The 17859-nt window shown below is 48.7% G+C and overlaps 1 protein-coding gene across 1 annotated transcript in view; it reads right to left on the reverse strand.

The window, feature by feature from the left end:
- DLG5 (discs large MAGUK scaffold protein 5) overlaps nt 1-17859 on the reverse strand; it is a 118055-nt gene that overhangs the window by 45288 nt on the left and 54908 nt on the right. Inside the window, exons 3-5 of the mRNA XM_024740248.1 lie at nt 15546-15708; nt 13594-13737; nt 12771-12954 (exon numbers count right to left, since the gene is read on the reverse strand). Of these exons, the coding sequence (XP_024596016.1) occupies nt 12771-12954; nt 13594-13737; nt 15546-15708 (491 nt within the window). The remainder of the gene's footprint in view (nt 1-12770; nt 12955-13593; nt 13738-15545; nt 15709-17859) is intronic.

Here is a 17859-nt window from a genome sequence, read left to right on the forward strand (position 1 = left end):
TATTCTTTTTCATACTGTTTTCCTTTATGGTTTATCACAGGATATTGAATATAGTTCCCTGTGCTATACAGTAGGACCTTGTTGTTTATCCATTCTATATATAATAGTTTGCATTTGCTAGTCCCAAACTCCCAATCCACCCCTCCCCCTTAGCAACCACAAGTCTGTTGTCTATGCCTGCATCACACATTCTCAGTCTGATGGATAGATGTTTACATCATCTCCATTTTTTTTGCTGTTATAAATGACACTCTTGTGAACCCTGTACACGTCTCCTCTCCCACACCGGTGAGATCCTCCTCTAGGGTGGACACCTTGAAGTAGAGCTAAGGATCAGAATACGGACTTTTCCCCGCTGATCGGACGATAGCAAATTGCTCTCCAGGGTGGCTATCCCAATTTATATCCCACCACCTGTGGGCAGGAGTTCTGAAAGTTACTGTCGTCAACGCATCCTCACCAAGGTTTCATACGGTCAGGTTCTTCTTTTAGTTTTTACTTGTGATAAAATACACATATCACAAAACCATCTTAGCCTCCTTCAACCTCTGAAGTATACATTTCTGTAGCGTTTTGTATACTCACATTGTTGTGCAACCAACTTCCAGAACTTTTTCATCTTGCAAAACTGAAACTCTGTCCCCACTAAACAATTAGCTGTTCCCCCTCCCCCAGCCCCTGGCAGCCAGCCTCCTACTTTGTTTCCTCCTACGTTGAATCCAACTACTCTAGAGGTATATACAGTACTTATAAATAGAATCATATAAAAGGAATCCTACAGTATGTATCTTTTTGTGACTGACTTGACTTCATTTAGCATAATGTCCTCAAGGTTCATCCAGGCTGCAGTATGCGACAGAATTTCCTTCCTTCTTGAAGATGAAAAATATTCCATCGTATATATGTACTGCATTTTGCTTATCCATTCATTCATCAAAGGATACTTGGGATGTTTCCACCTCTTGGCTATCGTGAAACAATCAGATTTCTTTTTTCAGTACTGCCAGTCTCATGGACAAAAAATAAGATCTCTTTTTTTAAAAACTTGCTTTCCTGATTACTAGAAAGACAGAGCAACTCTCCTTATGTTTATTGACTACACACACTTTCTCTTCTATGAATTGCCTGTCCATATCCTTCATTTTCCTTTCCTCCTTCCTCCCCCCCTCCCCCTTCCTCTCCCTTCCTTTCTTTCTGCAGAACTTATTTCTAAATTCCAGGTACTGATCCTTTTCCAGTTATATTCATTACAAATATCTTTTCCCAGTATGTGGCTTTTAAATCTTCTTGAGTGCCCTTTGTTACTAAAATTTCACGTTTTAATGTGGTAAAATCTATCAATCATTTCCTTTATGGTTTGTGGTTTGGTTGTTTTACTTAAGAAATTCTTTCCTTCCTACCTTGAGATCATGAGGATACTCTCTCTCATTAGTTTTTCTAAAAAGTGTTAGTTTTACTTTTCACACTTAAATCTTTAAACTATTTATTTAAACTACTGGAATATATTTTTGTATATGTTGCAAGATAGAGATACAACATTATTCTTTTCCATAAATTACTAGACAAAGGAGAACTGGGTCCCCAAGTGCAGTACAAACTGAGGACCCCTGAATTTGTCCAGGTGCAGACAATGAGGGTTGGAGGACAGCAAGGACATCAGCTGACACAGTGCCCACCACTGAAAGATGAGAAGGGCATCCCACAAGGATGTGCCCACACATGCCCAGGACACACAGCGCCAGTGGAGAGCTCTCCTGCCTTCAGGGTCACATCTGGAAAAGAACCAGCTTCTAGACCAGACTGCCCTGTCTTGTGGGCAGTACCTCAAACATTCCAATTAAAAATCACTCCAAATGTTTTATTCTCTAAACATCTCCAAGCCAGGTGAGAAGCCCAAGGCTCCAAAAGAGCCCCCTGTGGTTTACTACAGAACAAAAGCACTGCTGCCATTCCCAGAGTTTCCCACAAGGTGGCAGGCCTGAGTAGACAGCCAAATGCACTCCCACAGTTGTCCAGCCTTCCAAGCTTCATTCAAGGAACAAACTAGCTCTGGGACTTCCCTGGTGGTCCAGGGGTTAAGACTCCATGCTCCCAGTTCAGGGGGGCCTGGGTTTGATCCCGCATGGCGCAACTAAAACCCGGCCCGGCGCAGCCAAATAAATAAATAAATATTTAAAAAAAGAAGAAGAAGAAACAAGAAGAACAAGAAACAAATTAGTTCTCATCACAAGAAAAAAAATGTGTAACTATATAAGTTGATGTATATTAACTGGACTTACTGTGGTGATCATTTCACAATGTATACAAATATCAAATCGTAATATAGTACACCTGAAACTAGTACAATGTTACATGTCAGTTATACTTCAATTTTTAAAAAAATTTAATAAAATATAAATTAAATATCACCCCACATATTAATAAAATAAAACCTAAGTTTAAAGACTGCCTTGAAACAATGCAAAGAAAAACCCTGTTCTGGGCACTGGCCCAGTTGTGGACCAGTGACCACGTGCACTGGTCCACAACAGTCAACACTGCAGTTTGGCCTCTCTTCACTGGGAAGTAGCCCCCAAATGCCCCAACCGTGAGGTGCCTGGATGGGGTCTGTATGACAATCCAGAGGCACCTGAGGGCAGAGTGAATCTGCTGCCAGGATGGTTCACAATTTTCCAGTGAGACAGGGTCAATCAGAGGAAATCCCAGAACAAACCCAGAAACAAAATCAGAAAGGTTGGGATCCTTTCTGATGCCCAACCCAGCCCTGCTAACGCAGTAGGATCCGGGATCAGAAGAGACGACCCTAGGGAGATCAGACTGATACCCTGTGCTGTCTCAGCGGCCCATGCCACAGGTGAAAGCTCTGCATGAGAAGGCCTTGCTTTTTATGAGCTACCCATTTTCCTCAACTCCCAACCTCTCGTCGTAGCCCTGGAGTCACAAGAACAGTCTCTTTCCCATACGACAGCACCCGGATATTCAGAGGCTCATGGGGCCCCTAACACTTCTCAACTTTTCTCTACAAGCAGGGCTGAGAATCATGCCTGTGCTAACGCAATCAAAAGCCTCTGAAGAAATCTGGGAAAACCGCAGTCACGGTTAACTCCAGAGGATTTGAAAAACTACCCTATCAGTCTACAATTTTTCCTTTTTACTATTACACGATTATGTTCTTGGTAGACAGGTGCACACACACTAACAGTCAAACGTTTAGCTTCCCAGCTAAGGCTAACAGTACTCTGAGAGACAGAATAGTTAAATCTGGCTCAGAATTCTAAAATGAAAAAGGTGATAAACTTCTCAGCTCATGCAGGCAGCAGCCTTTAGAGATGACTCTCCTCCGGCCTGCGAGGAGGGGGTGAAAGTGACCCAGGGGAGGCACAAACCCAGGGTTTGGTCCCATCCACACACCAAGACAGCCACAGCCTGAGCTGCTCCCCTCAGGGAGGCCAAGAACACAGCTGTCCTTATATCCTGTTCCACACTGGTCAGAAACACTCTGGGCTTCTCTGACAGCCAAGCTCTTTGAAGACTAAGAAACCCCTTTCTTGGGTTATCTGAGAAAAGAAGTTAACTTTCATGAATCACCAAAGAAAAGAGTATATTTAAAGACAGGTGACAAGGCCAGAAGGAGGAGAGGGAACTTTCCTGGAGCCTTAAGTTTCCCCAATAAATTGGCAGAACCTATTTTTTTAAAAAAAGAAAAGCACTGCTCTGAACCTGGCAATTGTACCTTTTAAGAAACAAACTTCAGAAAAACATGCACAAAGGAACATAAGGACATATGTAAGGGTGCCCATCAAAAAGTAATTTGTAACGGGAAAAAGTGCAGACACTACCGAGATTCCCAACACACACAGAATGGGGTTAATAAATTACTGACAGCTAAACTATGAAATATCTTGTTGTATGCTCCAAATTTACAGAAAATACAAGGAGACCCATGATATACTGCACAGTTAAAAAAAAAAAGGCAGGTGGCAGAAAATAAAAACAAAACTTTGTGTGTTAAGTATGACATAGCAAATGTCCACAAGGAAATATCCCAAGCGGTTCAGAGAGGTCAGTCACCTCCAGGGAGTGACACCAGGGCTGAGGTGGGGGTGGGTGACTTCACTGTTGTTGAAGTTTTTTGTTTTTTAACCAAAGAATATGCATTATTGTAAAGTAAGGAGATGCAAAACTACCCTCTACGTTGCTGCCCCACCAAGGCTTGGCCATCTCCGCCCTGGAACACTTGGGCATCCAGATGGTGCATTCTGACTGCGGTCCCCTGGAGATGGAATTGCCATACCATGCTCCCCCTGGCCACACGCACACACACACACACATACACGCACGCACGCATGCTCGCACACATGCAAACACATGAGAAAAACCACCTGTCTGCTGCTCTCCAGAGGGAGAGGTCCCAGGCCCCAGGCCCACAGTGCCCTCCCACACAGCTGCCTCATTTCCTCCGAGATAAATCATGTAGAAGGCTGGGAGCCCACAAATCCCTCAAGCAAACATGCAAGTCAAACAGCACCATTTACCCCCGCAAGGGCCTCTTCAAGTTAACAAGGCGTGGGAGGAACCAGGCAACAAAACCGGCCTTGTCCAGTGAGGTCAACCTTTGGCCCCAGGGCCTGCAGGGAGGAGACCTGTGGCCACCCCCATGTGCCCTGCTTTCTCGGCTGTTGGCCTATCCAAGACCTGAGCTTTTCACAGCCCAGCACCCGTCCCAGACCTGGTGAAAATGCTAAGGCACTGGCTGGGGAGAGCAGGTGGCCTGGCAGCTCAGACACACCCCTCACCCCTCACCTCCACCCGAGACACTGGGCCCTCCTCTCCTGGTGGGGGGGGCCCTGAGGTGGCCCCCAGGCCACTTGCTAAGGGGCACTGGTCCAGCTGAAGAGAACCGGGGAAAGTCACTGACCACTGTAATCAACTACCCACCCAAGGGTCAGCGCTATAGGAAAAGGAGAAGAGGAGTGATGTGAGATGGAAGCATCTGGGAGAAAGCCTTCCCAGGTCACTTGTGGGGGGGACGGGAAGCGGGGGACAGGAGGCCATCATCTTGGCCTGGATGCGCATACAAGCTGTTTGGGTCCTGAGGGAAGTCAGAGAATGGGAGGCAATAAAACATCATGCCTCAAGAGGGCATGTTTTTGGTTTTTTATGACCAAGTGGTAACTGGAGCCTTTTATTTTGAGATATAAATCACATACCATATAATTCACCCTTTAAAGTGCACAATTCTATGGGTTTTGGAATATTCACAAGGTCGTGAATCCACAAAGCTGTGCGGCAACTGCCACTGTCTAACCGCAGACCATTCCCACCGCCCCCAGAAGAAATGCGGGTCCAGCACTTTCTCCTTGGGGCCTCACTTCATCCTTCAAGCAATGCTCCCAGAGCACCGCCCCGCCCCGCCCCGCCCCCTCCAGGGCCGGAAGGTTAAAGGGCGGAGGAGAGGAAGGTGGAGGGTGAGAGTTGCTTCTCTGAGATGGTGCAGCAAGGTAGGCTGCGGACACGCCTGCTGTGCGGCGGGGCTTTCTGTCCCAGCTGGACTCCTGCTGCCCTGGCCTGCACTCACCTCCCCTTCCAGGAACCTTCCCGTTACCACCGCTGGGCCAGGCCTACCCACACCCACCACCAGACTTCCCCCACACAACCAAGCCCCCTCATCAGAGGGCTCGTGGACAAGACGCCAGGTATCTCCAAGTATATCCAGCTTAGCGGCCTGCACGGAGCCTGGACTGTGTACTCCACATAAGGCTTCAACAAATATCAGAGAAACAAAATAAGGCACAGAAACACATTTTTCAACAGAACATAGTTTATAATGGGAAAATACTGAAACTAGTCCAAGGGTCAGTCAATAGGAGACTGGTTAAATCAACGATGATGCTCCTATGTAACTCAATACTCTGCAGCCGTTAAAAACACGGAAGGAGGATCTGTATTGAAATAGAAGGATGCACGTGACATATTCAGCAGAAAAACAATGTTAGCAACAAAAGGAACGGCGCGATTCCATTTTCTCAAATACGTTAACAAGATATAAAGGGTTCTATGTGTACAGATATAAATCTCAAGCTTTTCAAAGTAACATAGCTATGGTTAGTCATTTCCGTGGAGTGAGACTACACGAAGAATTCTTTTATTTTTTAAATGTCTCTATTGCTTGATTCTTTTATTGTGTTACAAAATGCAAAATTTTATTGAATTTTTGAATTTTCTTTCTTTATACAGCACGTTCTTATTAGTCAGCCATTTTATACACATCAGTGTATACATATCGATCCCAATCGCCCAATTCATCACACCACCACCCCCACCTGCTGCCGCTTTCCCCCCTTGGTGTCCATACGTTTGTTCTCTACATCTGTGTCTCAATTTCTGCCAAACATTGTGATGAACCGGTTCATCTGTACCATTTTTCTAGGTTCCACATATATGCGTTAATATACGACATTTGTTTTGCTCTTTCTGACTTACTTCACTCTGTATGACAGTCTCTAGATCCACCCACATCTCTACAAATGACCCAATTCCGTTCCTTTTTCTGGCTGAATAATATTCCATTGTATATATGTACCACATCTTCTTTATCCATTGGTCTGTTGATGGGCATTTAGGTTGCTTCCATGACCTGGCTATTGTAAACAGTACTGCAATGAACATTGGGGTGCGTGTGTCTCTTTGAATTATGGTTTTCTCCAGATATATGCCCAGTAGTGGGATTGCTGGGTCATATGGAAATTCTACTTTTAGTTCTTTAAGGAACCTCCATACTGTTCTCCATAGGGGCTGTATCAATTTACATTCCCACCAACAGTACAAGAGGGTTGCCTTTTCTCCACACCCTCTCCAGCATTTGTTGTTTGTAGATTTTTTGATGATGGCCATTCTGACCTGTGTGAGGTGATACCTCATTGTAGTTTCGATTTGCATTTCTCTAATAATTAGTGATGTTGAGTAGCTTTTCATGTGTTTCTTGGCCATGTGTATGTCTTCTTTGGAGAAATGTCTATTTAGGTCTTCTGCCCATTTTTGGATTGGGTTGTTTGGTTTTTTTAAAATTGAGCTGCAAGAGCTTTTTATATATATTTTGGAGATTAATCCCTTGTCCATTGATTCATTTGCAAATAGTTTCCCCCATTCTGAGGGGTGTCTTTTCGTCTTGTTTATGGTTTCCTTTGCTGTGCAAAAGTTTTTAAGTTTCATTTGGTCCCATTTGTTTATTTTTGTTATTATTTCCATTACTCTAGGAGGTGGATCAAAAAAGATATTGCTGTGATTTATGTCAAAGGGTGTTCTTCCTATGTTTTCCTCTAAGAGTTTTTTTTTATAGTGTCCGGTCTTACATTTAGGTCTCTAATCCATTTTGCATTTATTTCTGTGTATGGTGTTAGGGAGTATTCTAATTCCATTCTTTTACATGTAGCTGTCCAGTTTTCCCAGCATCACTTACTGAAGAGGCTGCCTTTTCTCCATTGTATATCTTTGCCTCCTTTGTCAATAGATTAGTTGACCATAGGTGCCTGGGTTTACCTCTGGGGCTTTCTATCCTGTTCCATTGATCTGTATTTCTGTTTTTGTGCCAGTACCACATCGTCTTGATTACTGTAGCTTTGTAGTATAGTCTGAAGTCAGGGAGTCTGATTCCTCCAGCTCTGCTTTTTTCCCTCAAGACTGCTTTGGCTATTCGGGGTCTTTTGTGTCTCCATACAAATTTTAAGATTTTTTGTTCTAGTTCTGTCAAAAACGTCATTGGTAATTTGATAGAGGTTGCACTGAATCTGTAAGATTGCTTTGGGTAGGATAGTCATTTGCACAATATTGATTTTTCCAATCCAAGAACACAGTGTATCTCTCCATCTGTTGGTATCATCTTTAATTTCTTCCATCAGTGTCTCAGAGTTTTCTGCATAAAGGTCTTTTGCCTGCCTAAGTAGGTTTATTCCTAGGTATTTTATTCTTTTTGTTGCAATGGTAAATGGGAGTGTTTCCTTAATTTCGCTTACAGATTTTTCATCATTTTGTATACAGGAATGCAAGAGATTTCAGTGCATTAATTTTGTATCCTGCAACTTTACCAAATTCATTGATTAGCTCTAGTAGTTTTCTGGTAGCATCTTTAGGATTCTGTATGTATAGTATCATGTCATCTGCAAACAGTTTTACTTCTTCTTTTCCCACTTGTATCACTTTTATTTCTTTTTCTTCTTCTCTGAGTGCCATGGCTAGGACTTCCAAAACTATGTTGAATAACAGTGGCGAGAGTGGACGTCCTTCTCTTGTTCCTGATCTTATTACCGTTTCTCCCTTGCTGCTTTCAATAATTTTTGTCTTTAACTTTTGCCAATTTGATTACTATGTGTCTCGGCGTGTTTCTCCTTGGGTTTATCCTGTATGGGACTCTCTGTGCTTCCTAGACTTGGGTGGCAATTTCCTTTCCCATGTTAGGGAAGTTTTCGACTATAATCTCTTCAAATATTTTCTCGGGTCCTTTCTCTCTCTCTTCTCCTGCTGGGACCCCTATAATGCGAATGTTGGTGCAATTAATGTTGTCCCAGACGTCTCTTAGGCTGTCTTCATTTCTCTTCATTCTTTTTTCTTTATTCTGTTTCGCAACAGTGAATTCCACCATTCTGTCTTCCAGGTCACTTATATGTTCTTCTGCCTCAGTTATTCTGCTATTGATTCCTCCTAGTGTAGTTTTCATTTCAGTTATTGTACTGTTCATCTCTGTTTGTTTGTTCTTTAATTCTTCTAGGTCTTTGTTAAACATTTCTTTTTTTTTTTTTGCGGTACACGGGCCTCTCACCTCTGTGGCCTGTCCCGTTGCGGAGCACAGGCTCCGGACGCGCAGGCTCAGCGGCCATGGCTCATGGGCCCAGCCGCTCCGTGGCATGTGGGATCTTCCCGGACCGGGGCACGAACCCGTGTCCCCTGCATCAGCAGGCGGACTCTCAACCACTGCACCACCACCAGGGAAGCCCTGCTAAACATTTCTTGCATCTTCTTGATCTTTGCCTCCATTCTTTTTCCGAGGTCCTGGATCATCTTCACTACCATTATTCTGAATTGTTTTTCTGGAAGGTTGCCTATCTCCACTTCATTTGTTGTTTTTCTGGGGTTTTATCTTGTTCCTTCATCTGGTACATAGCCCTCTGCCTTTTCATCTTGTCTGTCTTTCTGTGAATGTGATTTGTGTTCCACGGGCTGCAGGATTGTAGCTCCTCTTGCTTCTGCTGTCTTCCCTCTGGTGGATGAGGCTTTCTAAGAGGCTTGATGGGAGGGACTGGTGGTGGGTAGAGCTGGGTGTGGCTCTAGTGGACAGAGCTCAGTAAAACTTTAATCTCCTTGACTGCTGATGGGTGGGGCTGGGTTCCCTCCCTGTTGGTTGTTTGGCCTGAGGCGACCCAACACTGGCGCCTACCTGGGCTCTCTGGTGGGGTTAATGGCGGACTCTGGGAGGGCTCAGGCCAAGGAAAACTTCCCAGAAGTTCTGCTGCCAGTGTCCTTGTCCTCATGGTGAGACAGAGCCATCCCCCACCCCCACCGCCTCTGCAGGAGACCCTCCAACACTAGCAGGTAGGTCTGGTTCAGTCTCCCCTGGGGTCACTGCTCCTTCCCCTGGGTCCCGATGCACACACTACTTTGTGTGTGACCTCCGAGAGCAGAGTCTCTGTTTTCCCCAGTCCTATCTAACTCCTGTAATCAAATCCCGCTAGCCTTCAAAGTCTGATTCTCTAGGAATTCCTCCTCCCATGCCATACCCCCAGGTTGGGAAGCCTGACATGGGGCTCAGAACCTTCCCTCCAGTGGGTGGACTTCTGTGGTATAAGTGTTCTCCAGTCTGTGGGTCACCCACCAGCAGTCATGGGATTTGATTTTATTGTGACTGCACCCCTCCTACCGTCTCATTGTGGCTTCTCCTTTGTCTTTGGATGTGGGGTATCTTTTTTGGTGATTTCCAGTGTCTTCCTGTCGATGACTGTTCAGCAGTTAGTTGTGATTCTGGTGTTCTCGCAAGACGGAGTGAGAGCATGTCCTATTCTACTCCCATCTTCACAAAACGCATATTAATTTTGCAATTTCAAAAGTAGTATAAAAACATGAAGCAAGGGCTGCCCTTCCCCGTTTTGAACTATTTAACCTTACAGCCATTTGGTAAGGCAGAGTAGGGCAGGAGGCTCCATTGGGCTAGGGGTGCCCCAGAGTGGCCACTGGAGCCTGCATGGGATGAGGAGGGGCCCTGCATAGGCGCATGGGGATCCCACAACGGGTCAGAAGCGGGGATGGCGTGGGAGGGAGGCGGCAGAGGGAAAGTCAGGCAGGTACTCCCGGGAGACCGACCAAGTAAAGAGATTAAGAATAATCAGAACCAGGTTTCTCACTACTAGGAAATGCAGTTACAAAAATGGAAAGGAAGAAAACAAGAATGAACCCTGTTATATTGTAGTACTGGACTGGAACTGGAAATGTCAGTGTGAACTCATGGTTTCCAATACACAGATTACATATTGAAGGTATAAATATATTACGAAGAGGGAGAGAGACACATGGAAACAGGTATGAGTGAGTGTGTGTGGTGGCGGGGGGCTGGGGAGCGGTGGCGGTGTACTCAGATATTCCTTATTCTGTCCACTGAGAGGGCCTGGAGCGATTACACCCAGGAGCAATGAGCACATCAACTAGACCCAGGACTCAGATCATGCTTCTAAATACCATTTTCCACTAAAAGGAATGAGGACTCCTAGGAGAAATGTTTGATTTCCAGGACTAGGGCAGGGAAGTTAGAAAATGAACCTGGAACATCTTCTTATGCCAGAAATCAAGAAAGTGCTCAAAAAATGAGGGGACATGTCAAAATGACAGACAAGCAAGCTTGAAGGGGCTCCCCACGGCCACAGTGTAAAACAGGAAACCATGAGTGTGTGTGTGTATGTATGGGGGTGTATAAAGGGAAAACAAGTATCACTACACTGGAGAAGGCGGCTAGAGACACCACCTTAGTCAAATGGTCAACATCATTAGTAATAAGTCGTATCCAGCCAAGTCTCAATCAACGGGATGCAATGAGAAAAAGGCAGCATCACTTCTGTGACATTCCTGCCTAAGATGCAAAAACTCACCCAACCATGGGGATCCAACAAATCCAGGTTGAGGGACAACCTAGAAAATAACTAGCCTGTAATCTTCCAAAACATCAAGGTCATGCAGGTCACAGCCTGAGGAACTTTCCAGACTGAAGGAGACCAAAGAGACTGGACAACTAAATGCAGTGCGTTATTCTGAATGGGATCCTTTTCCTATTAAAGACATTATTGAGACAACTGGCAAAACTTGACCCGGGTCTGACGATTAGACAGTAGTACATATCAACGTTAATTCCTGATGTGTCACTGTCACTGTTATACAGGAGAATATCCCTGTTTGCAAGAAGTACATGTTCAGGGGTGATGGGGCACCAGGTTGGCAACTTATTCTTGAGTGATACAGGAGAAAAATTCTTTGTACTGTATTTGCAACTCTTCTGTAAGTTTGCAATAATCTCACAATTTAAAAAATGTTAACTGTAAATGAAAACAAAGGCAACGTCACGCTAAATTACCAGATGAGTTCAGATTGTTATATACTGGCTTTGTGTCAATCAAGCCCCAATGGTCCTGCTTTAACTGGGGAACCGTAAATGTTTCTGATGGGGAAGGGGCTCTGCTTAATCGGACCCATGCTGCAATGCTAGCAGGACACTCTGCCTCTGCCTGGGACTGTCTTCCAACCCCAAACGTCCAACCATCTATGGACACAGAGCATCATCAGTCCCTGCCACGTCCCTGGGCAGCCCAGGCAGTTCCAGACCATAAGCTACGAGAGAAGAGGCACTGGCCTACATCATTCGCAGGAAGCATCATCAGTCCCTGCCACGTCCCTGGGCAGCCCAGGCAGTTCCAGACCATAAGCTACGAGAGAAGAGGCACTGGCCTACATCATTCGCAGGAAGCGGTGTTCTGACTGGCCTGCTCCTCATGCACTGCTGTCAACGTGAAACAAGAGCTGAGCAAAGTGAAGAAACTAACTTCGAACGCAGAGAGCAGCAAGGGCAGCAGGACATACTCTCACCCCAGAATAACGATGGTAACTGTTACCATCTTGTATTTGCACAGAATTTTAATATTTGCAAGTTTCTTTCCATCTGTAATCTCACACAATCCATACAAAGGAAAGAAGCTACAGATGCCCAAAGCTCCCAGACTAAGTCGAATTCCTGTGACACAGCATACATACCACATAGAACCTCCTCCTTGGTAGCCCTTGCGATATTCTTAACAATACAAAATGTGTGTGGTTATTTGATTAACATCTGTATCCCCCCTTGGATTGCAGAGTCCAGGAAAACAAGGGTTGAGTGTTTGCTCACAGATGGCCCGATGCCTCACAGGAGGCTGACACCAAAAATACTTGCTAAGTAATCACATGGACACACAGTGGTGGATAAGATGGGTGTGCGTAGGTCAGCAGGTAGACGGACAGTGGGTGGGGGAATGGATGGGTGGCAGATGAGTAGGTGGATAAGGGGAGAGATGCATGGATGGATGGCGGGTGGTAGGCAGGTAGACGGTAGGTAGGTAAGTAGGTGGGTGGGTAGGTGAGTGGGTGGGTGGGTAGATGAGATGGTAGGTGTGTGTGTTGGGGGGGGGCTGGTAAATGAATGATGAGTGGATGAATGCCTGACCTGGGTCTGGTCCACCCCCCACCGCCCAGCCCGGTTCTACCTGCTGCTGCTGGGCCCGGAGGTCACCGATCTCCTTCTGGTCCTCCTCGTGGAGCCGCTTCATGTCCTCCCACGACTGCTGGAGCAGGTTACGTTCCCGTAGCAGCTGTCCGTTCTCCCGCCTCAGCATGTCCACATCATCCTTCAGCTGGGTCTGGTCGCTCAGGAGCCGGCTGTGGAGCGTGCTGAAATCCCACACGGCACAGTGAGCCCAGCCAGCCTCCAACTCCCACCCAAGGCACCAGCACCCCCTCCAGGTCCTAGTACCCCCAACACACCAGACAGGTCAGCAGCGTGCAGAGGCAGGCCAAAGCCTGCTGTCAGCCACATGCCAGAAAGACCCAAACTAATTTTTTAAGAGCCTGACACCACAGTGGCACACATGTGAAGGCCAAGGAAAGGAGATAAGCCCCTACCTGGCATTGACCTGGCACCTCCAAGTGCTGAGGCCTGGCAAATGTCAGCAGGTGGCCAGGCAAATGCCCTCAGAGGGGCACCAGGAGACCAAAGGGGAACATGCCCCATCTGCCTCTCCTGTGGCAGTAGAACCCCAGCAGGGACCCAGAGGTCCACAGTGATCTGCCTGGCCTACTGTCTCACACATTCGACCACTTTCCTACCAACCGTGCTTCTGAAGCTGGCAATGGATGGTATGGAAAACTCAGGCCCAAAGCCACAAACGCACGTGCTTAAGGCCCACCGCTTGCTATGTGGCAGAGGCAGGATGGGACCAGAACCCCAGGCTCCAGGTCCAGAACTGAAGACTGGCAAGAGGCAGCGGTTCCCTGCATGCTGGGAACCCTGGCCAGGCAGGCCCCACTCACTGGTAGAAGTCGGTCTCCTTGGCCACCTCCTCACACCTCTTCAGGGCGTTGGTGTGCTGGTTCTGCAGGCTCTGCAGGTCTGACATGGCCCGCACACACTGGATCTTCAGCCTCTCGTAGTCCGGATTCAGCCTGTGGTAGGGCCTGGCCCAGATGGCAAACAGCCCAGTGAACACTGGCCCCGGGATCACAATGACAAGAATGTCTTTCCCTGGGAAGCCACGTCCTAGGTCACTCCAGCCCAGCAGTTCCCGAACACTGGTCTCCTGCATACCACCAACACCAATGCCCCCTCTGCCGCCCCCCAAGTGCCTGCTAAGCCCAGGTGTCCTGGCCACAGCCAGACCAACAGAATCCGAATCCCCAGGACGGAGGGCCTTAATTGCTGAACTCCCTGCATGGGCCGGGAGAGCTGGCAAGGTGCTCCTGTGCTCTGGGAGCCCCCCGGAGGCCACACGCCAGGCCTGCACGCACAGGGGGCTCAGCAGTCCCTGGGATGAAGCTCCTCCTCTCCTTAGAGTGATGATTCTCAATCTTGGGTACATAACGAACAGACAAGGCCCAGACCAATTACATCAGCATCCCTGAGGGTAGGACTCAGACATGGGGATTTTTCAGCTCCCCAAGGGATTCCGACGTGCAGCCAAGATTGAGAAAAGTGGCCAGGACCAGGAGTCCCCAGACCTGCAAGCACTGTAGTCACATGGAAACTTGTTAGAAATGCAAATTCTCAGGCCAGCCCCCAACCTCCGAAATCGGACGCTCAGGAGGGAGGGCGGAATGGCCAGCCATCTGTGCTCTAACAAGCCCTGCAGGTGACCCTGGTGCGAGCTCAAGCCTGGGAACCCCTGCCCTAGAGCAGGCATCAGAAACCTTTCCCTGTAAAGGGCCAATCTCTGTGCAGCCACTACTCTGCCTCGGTGGCATGAAAGCAGATATGGACGGCACACACTCGCACACCGTCTTCACTTGCCCTGCCCTCGAGCTGTCTGTCTGAGAGACACATCCTCATAAAAGCGACCTCTAGGAGCAGGCTTTGAGCCCCGACATCACCCCAGAAAAATCCTCCCCAGGATGAGGCGCACAGCCCCGATGCTCCTGAAGGAAAGCTTAAACCAGCCCTGCTGCTGCTCCCCTCGGAACCCCTGCCAGCACCTCCCCAACCCTTCCCTGGTATCTACCTCTCAATCCCAACAAAAGAAGTGGTCAAAGGTTTTCTTCAAAATAACAAAAAAGCCAGGTGGGACCAACCCTTTCTAAAACACACACGTGGCAGGAAACAACTAACGTGTTTACAAACCACATAAAGATCCACTCAACAATGAAGTAGGCCGGGGTATCCAGGAGACAGCAGTGCCCTTGCCCATGGACAGACCAGTCAAAGGCTCAGCAACAGGGTGACTGACTATCTCTATTAGGGCAGGGGCTGCACACAGCAGCAAACAGGGGACAGAGAGAGAAGCATATTGTCTCCAGGGCTGGAAGGCAGAGAGGCCTGGGAAAGGGCTGGTGACAAGGTCAGGGCCATCCAACCAACCAGGGAGGAGGCACCAAAGTGGGACCAGGAGCCTCCAGCTGCTACCCAGACCACCCACCAAATGACCATCGGCAAGGCCAGTAGAAAGGCGGTGAGGCCGGTACACACACACGCGCGCGCGCGCACACACATGCAAACAAGAGCACACCAGTGCCGGGAGCCAAGTGTAGGATGGACACACCCACGCACACTTCTCAATCCCCAAGCTGTGTGATTCAGGCCACAGACTCCGATTTTGAACTGGAGGAAGCATAACTAGCCTCCGCCCCGCTCCCCACATCCAGGCCTACACGGGCGGGTGGCGGGAAGGACACTCGGGCAGGCAGCAGGGCTCTCAGGAGCTAAGGGTACGCCTCGGGGCAGGGGGTGGTGACCCTGTCCATCGGGCCGGCGGGGGGAGGGGCACGGTCGCCACCTCTTGTCGAAGGTGGTCCCATGGGTGGCAAAGGCCAGGCGCTTCCGCAGCTCATTCCTCTCCCGGGTCATCAGCCGCAGCTGAATGGAGAGGTTCTCCACCTTCTCATTCACTTGCCGGTCAGTGAGCAGCGGCGGTGGGGACGGCGCCTTCCCGGTGGTGCCTGCAGGAGGAAGGTGACAAAGAGAACTCGTGTTCACACGGCTCCCACCAGCAGCCAGGCGCTGTTCTGGGCTCTCAGCTTGCATTCGCTCCTCACGACCACCCTACCAGGTGGGTCCTGTTACATCCCCCTTTCCCAGAGGACACCGCCAAGTCAGAGTGTAAGAGGCACAGCTGGGACCAGAGCCCAGGCGGTCTGGCTCCAGCATCCACTACCTGGGCCCTGGCTGAGGACCCTGAGTGAGGTCCCCCTCTCTCCCTCCAACCTAGCTTTGGCACCTCCAGGATGGAACTGTTTTGGCCCTGATCTTTGCATCCTTGCCTGCTCTGCTAACACCAGCTGTCACCCACCCCTGGGCACAGAGAGGCCAGCCTGAGCAAGGTGGAAGGCACGGCCTGAAGAGGAAGACACAGTTATAGCTTCCCAGAGAAGCTGGCAGAGGACAGAGGGAGCCAGCTCCAAAGCCGGGCCCAAGGGCTGTGTCCCGTCTTCCCCTGATCAGGGCTGGACACTCCACACAGTTCCCTCTTCCAAGCCGCCCGACTGCCTAAAGCACCTGCTCAACCAGCCCAGGTGTGCAGCTTGGAGGAGCTACAGGGAGAGCCGCCCACGGCCAAGGTAAGTGGGATGGGGTGCAGGTAAGTCCCAGGACCTCTGACTGCCCAGCCCACACCAGGCCCTCGTCATTTGTCCCTAGGACTAGACATGTCCTGAAGGGAATCGCATGCCTTATGCTATTACCAAGGAACAGTGGCCACCACCAGCACCTCTGACGAGATCCCAATCTGCTTCTAGGAAGTATGCACCTCACTCAAATGTCCCAGAAAAAGAGACAAATCCATGGTGCTTTTATTGTTAACTCCGTCCATGTGTTCCCCTGAGCCCTCTAACCCTCAGAGATCCTCAGTGGGGTCAGAGTAACCCACAGAAGTCATCCCAGTTTATGGATGTGATCCAGAGGCAGACTCACCCCAGGGACACAGTATCTGTCTCCCCAGTAGCCCTGTAACGTGTAAAAGGCAAGACGAATGTCTTCTGACTCTGTGTCATCCTGACCGCTGCCCCCCAGCAGACCGCTGTTGGCTGATTTTCTTGTGCAAACCGAGTGTCCCCCAAGACAGGCACTCAGGTGTGGCCTTGCATCTTCCAGGAGTGGCAGGGAGGATGGAGAATTCGACACTGTGGGTGACAAGCTAGACCATGGTCTGAGGCAGGAGACTCGAGCTCCCAGCTCAGTGTTATCCAACGTCGGTATGCCGACCACTGAATCCAGTACCCCTCGAAACACGTTATTTTAAAGCCAGCACCTCCATAACAACCAGGATTCTTGTGCTCAGGCCAGACCTCTGCGGCCAAAATGTTCTTTAAGGTGAGGCCCAGGATCACCATTTCCCCCGAGCATCTCCCTCCCTCCATGGGTTCTAGTCCACAGCCTGAGAAGCCTTCCCTCGCCTTTCCCCAAAGACCCTGGATCCTTACCCCTGCCCCCCCCAGGAGTTTTGGAAAACAGGCTGGTTACAGCTCTGTGCAGCTATGTAACGTCTTCCTCTTTGGCAAATGAAGGCACTTCTATGCGCTCTAGTTCTACGAAGGCCATCTGATTTGCACTAACTTACCCGGCTGTCTGACATGTGGGGCTTCCTCTGGACACGTGCCTGACACCCCCTTCTGGAGAGGCCTACAACTAAAACTCGGCATCTAACCAGCCCCTGGGGGGGCCGGGCGGGGGGGACATGATCTCTGGAGGACTGACAAACCCAAGACAGTGGCATGAACAGACCCAACAAGCACCCGGAAAAGAAGGATTTCAATGTAAACAGTCACAACCAACCACACAACAGCACACAACACAGATGCCCCAGGCATTAATTTAACCTTCCCAACGATCCCAGAGGTGGTAAGAATATTATCATCTCCATTTTACAGGTGAGAATACTGAGGCGCAGCAAGCTTAAGGAATCAACTTAAACTTCCGCAGACAGCAAGTGGTGCCCTGGACGAGAGCCCAGGCACCCGTATTCGGAGCACGTGCTCTCTGCTGCTGTGCCTTGCGGCCTCCCAAAGACAACCATGAGTGGCACTCACTCCATGCCTGGCGGTTTATGAGATGCTTTTCATACATTATCCCATTCCATCCCCTTAAGGAAGATA

The sequence above is a fragment of the Neophocaena asiaeorientalis genome, unplaced genomic scaffold, assembly GCF_003031525.2.
Source record: "Neophocaena asiaeorientalis asiaeorientalis breed wild unplaced genomic scaffold, Neophocaena_asiaeorientalis_V1.1 scaffold517, whole genome shotgun sequence".
Classification (NCBI taxonomy): Eukaryota; Metazoa; Chordata; class Mammalia; order Artiodactyla; family Phocoenidae; genus Neophocaena; species Neophocaena asiaeorientalis.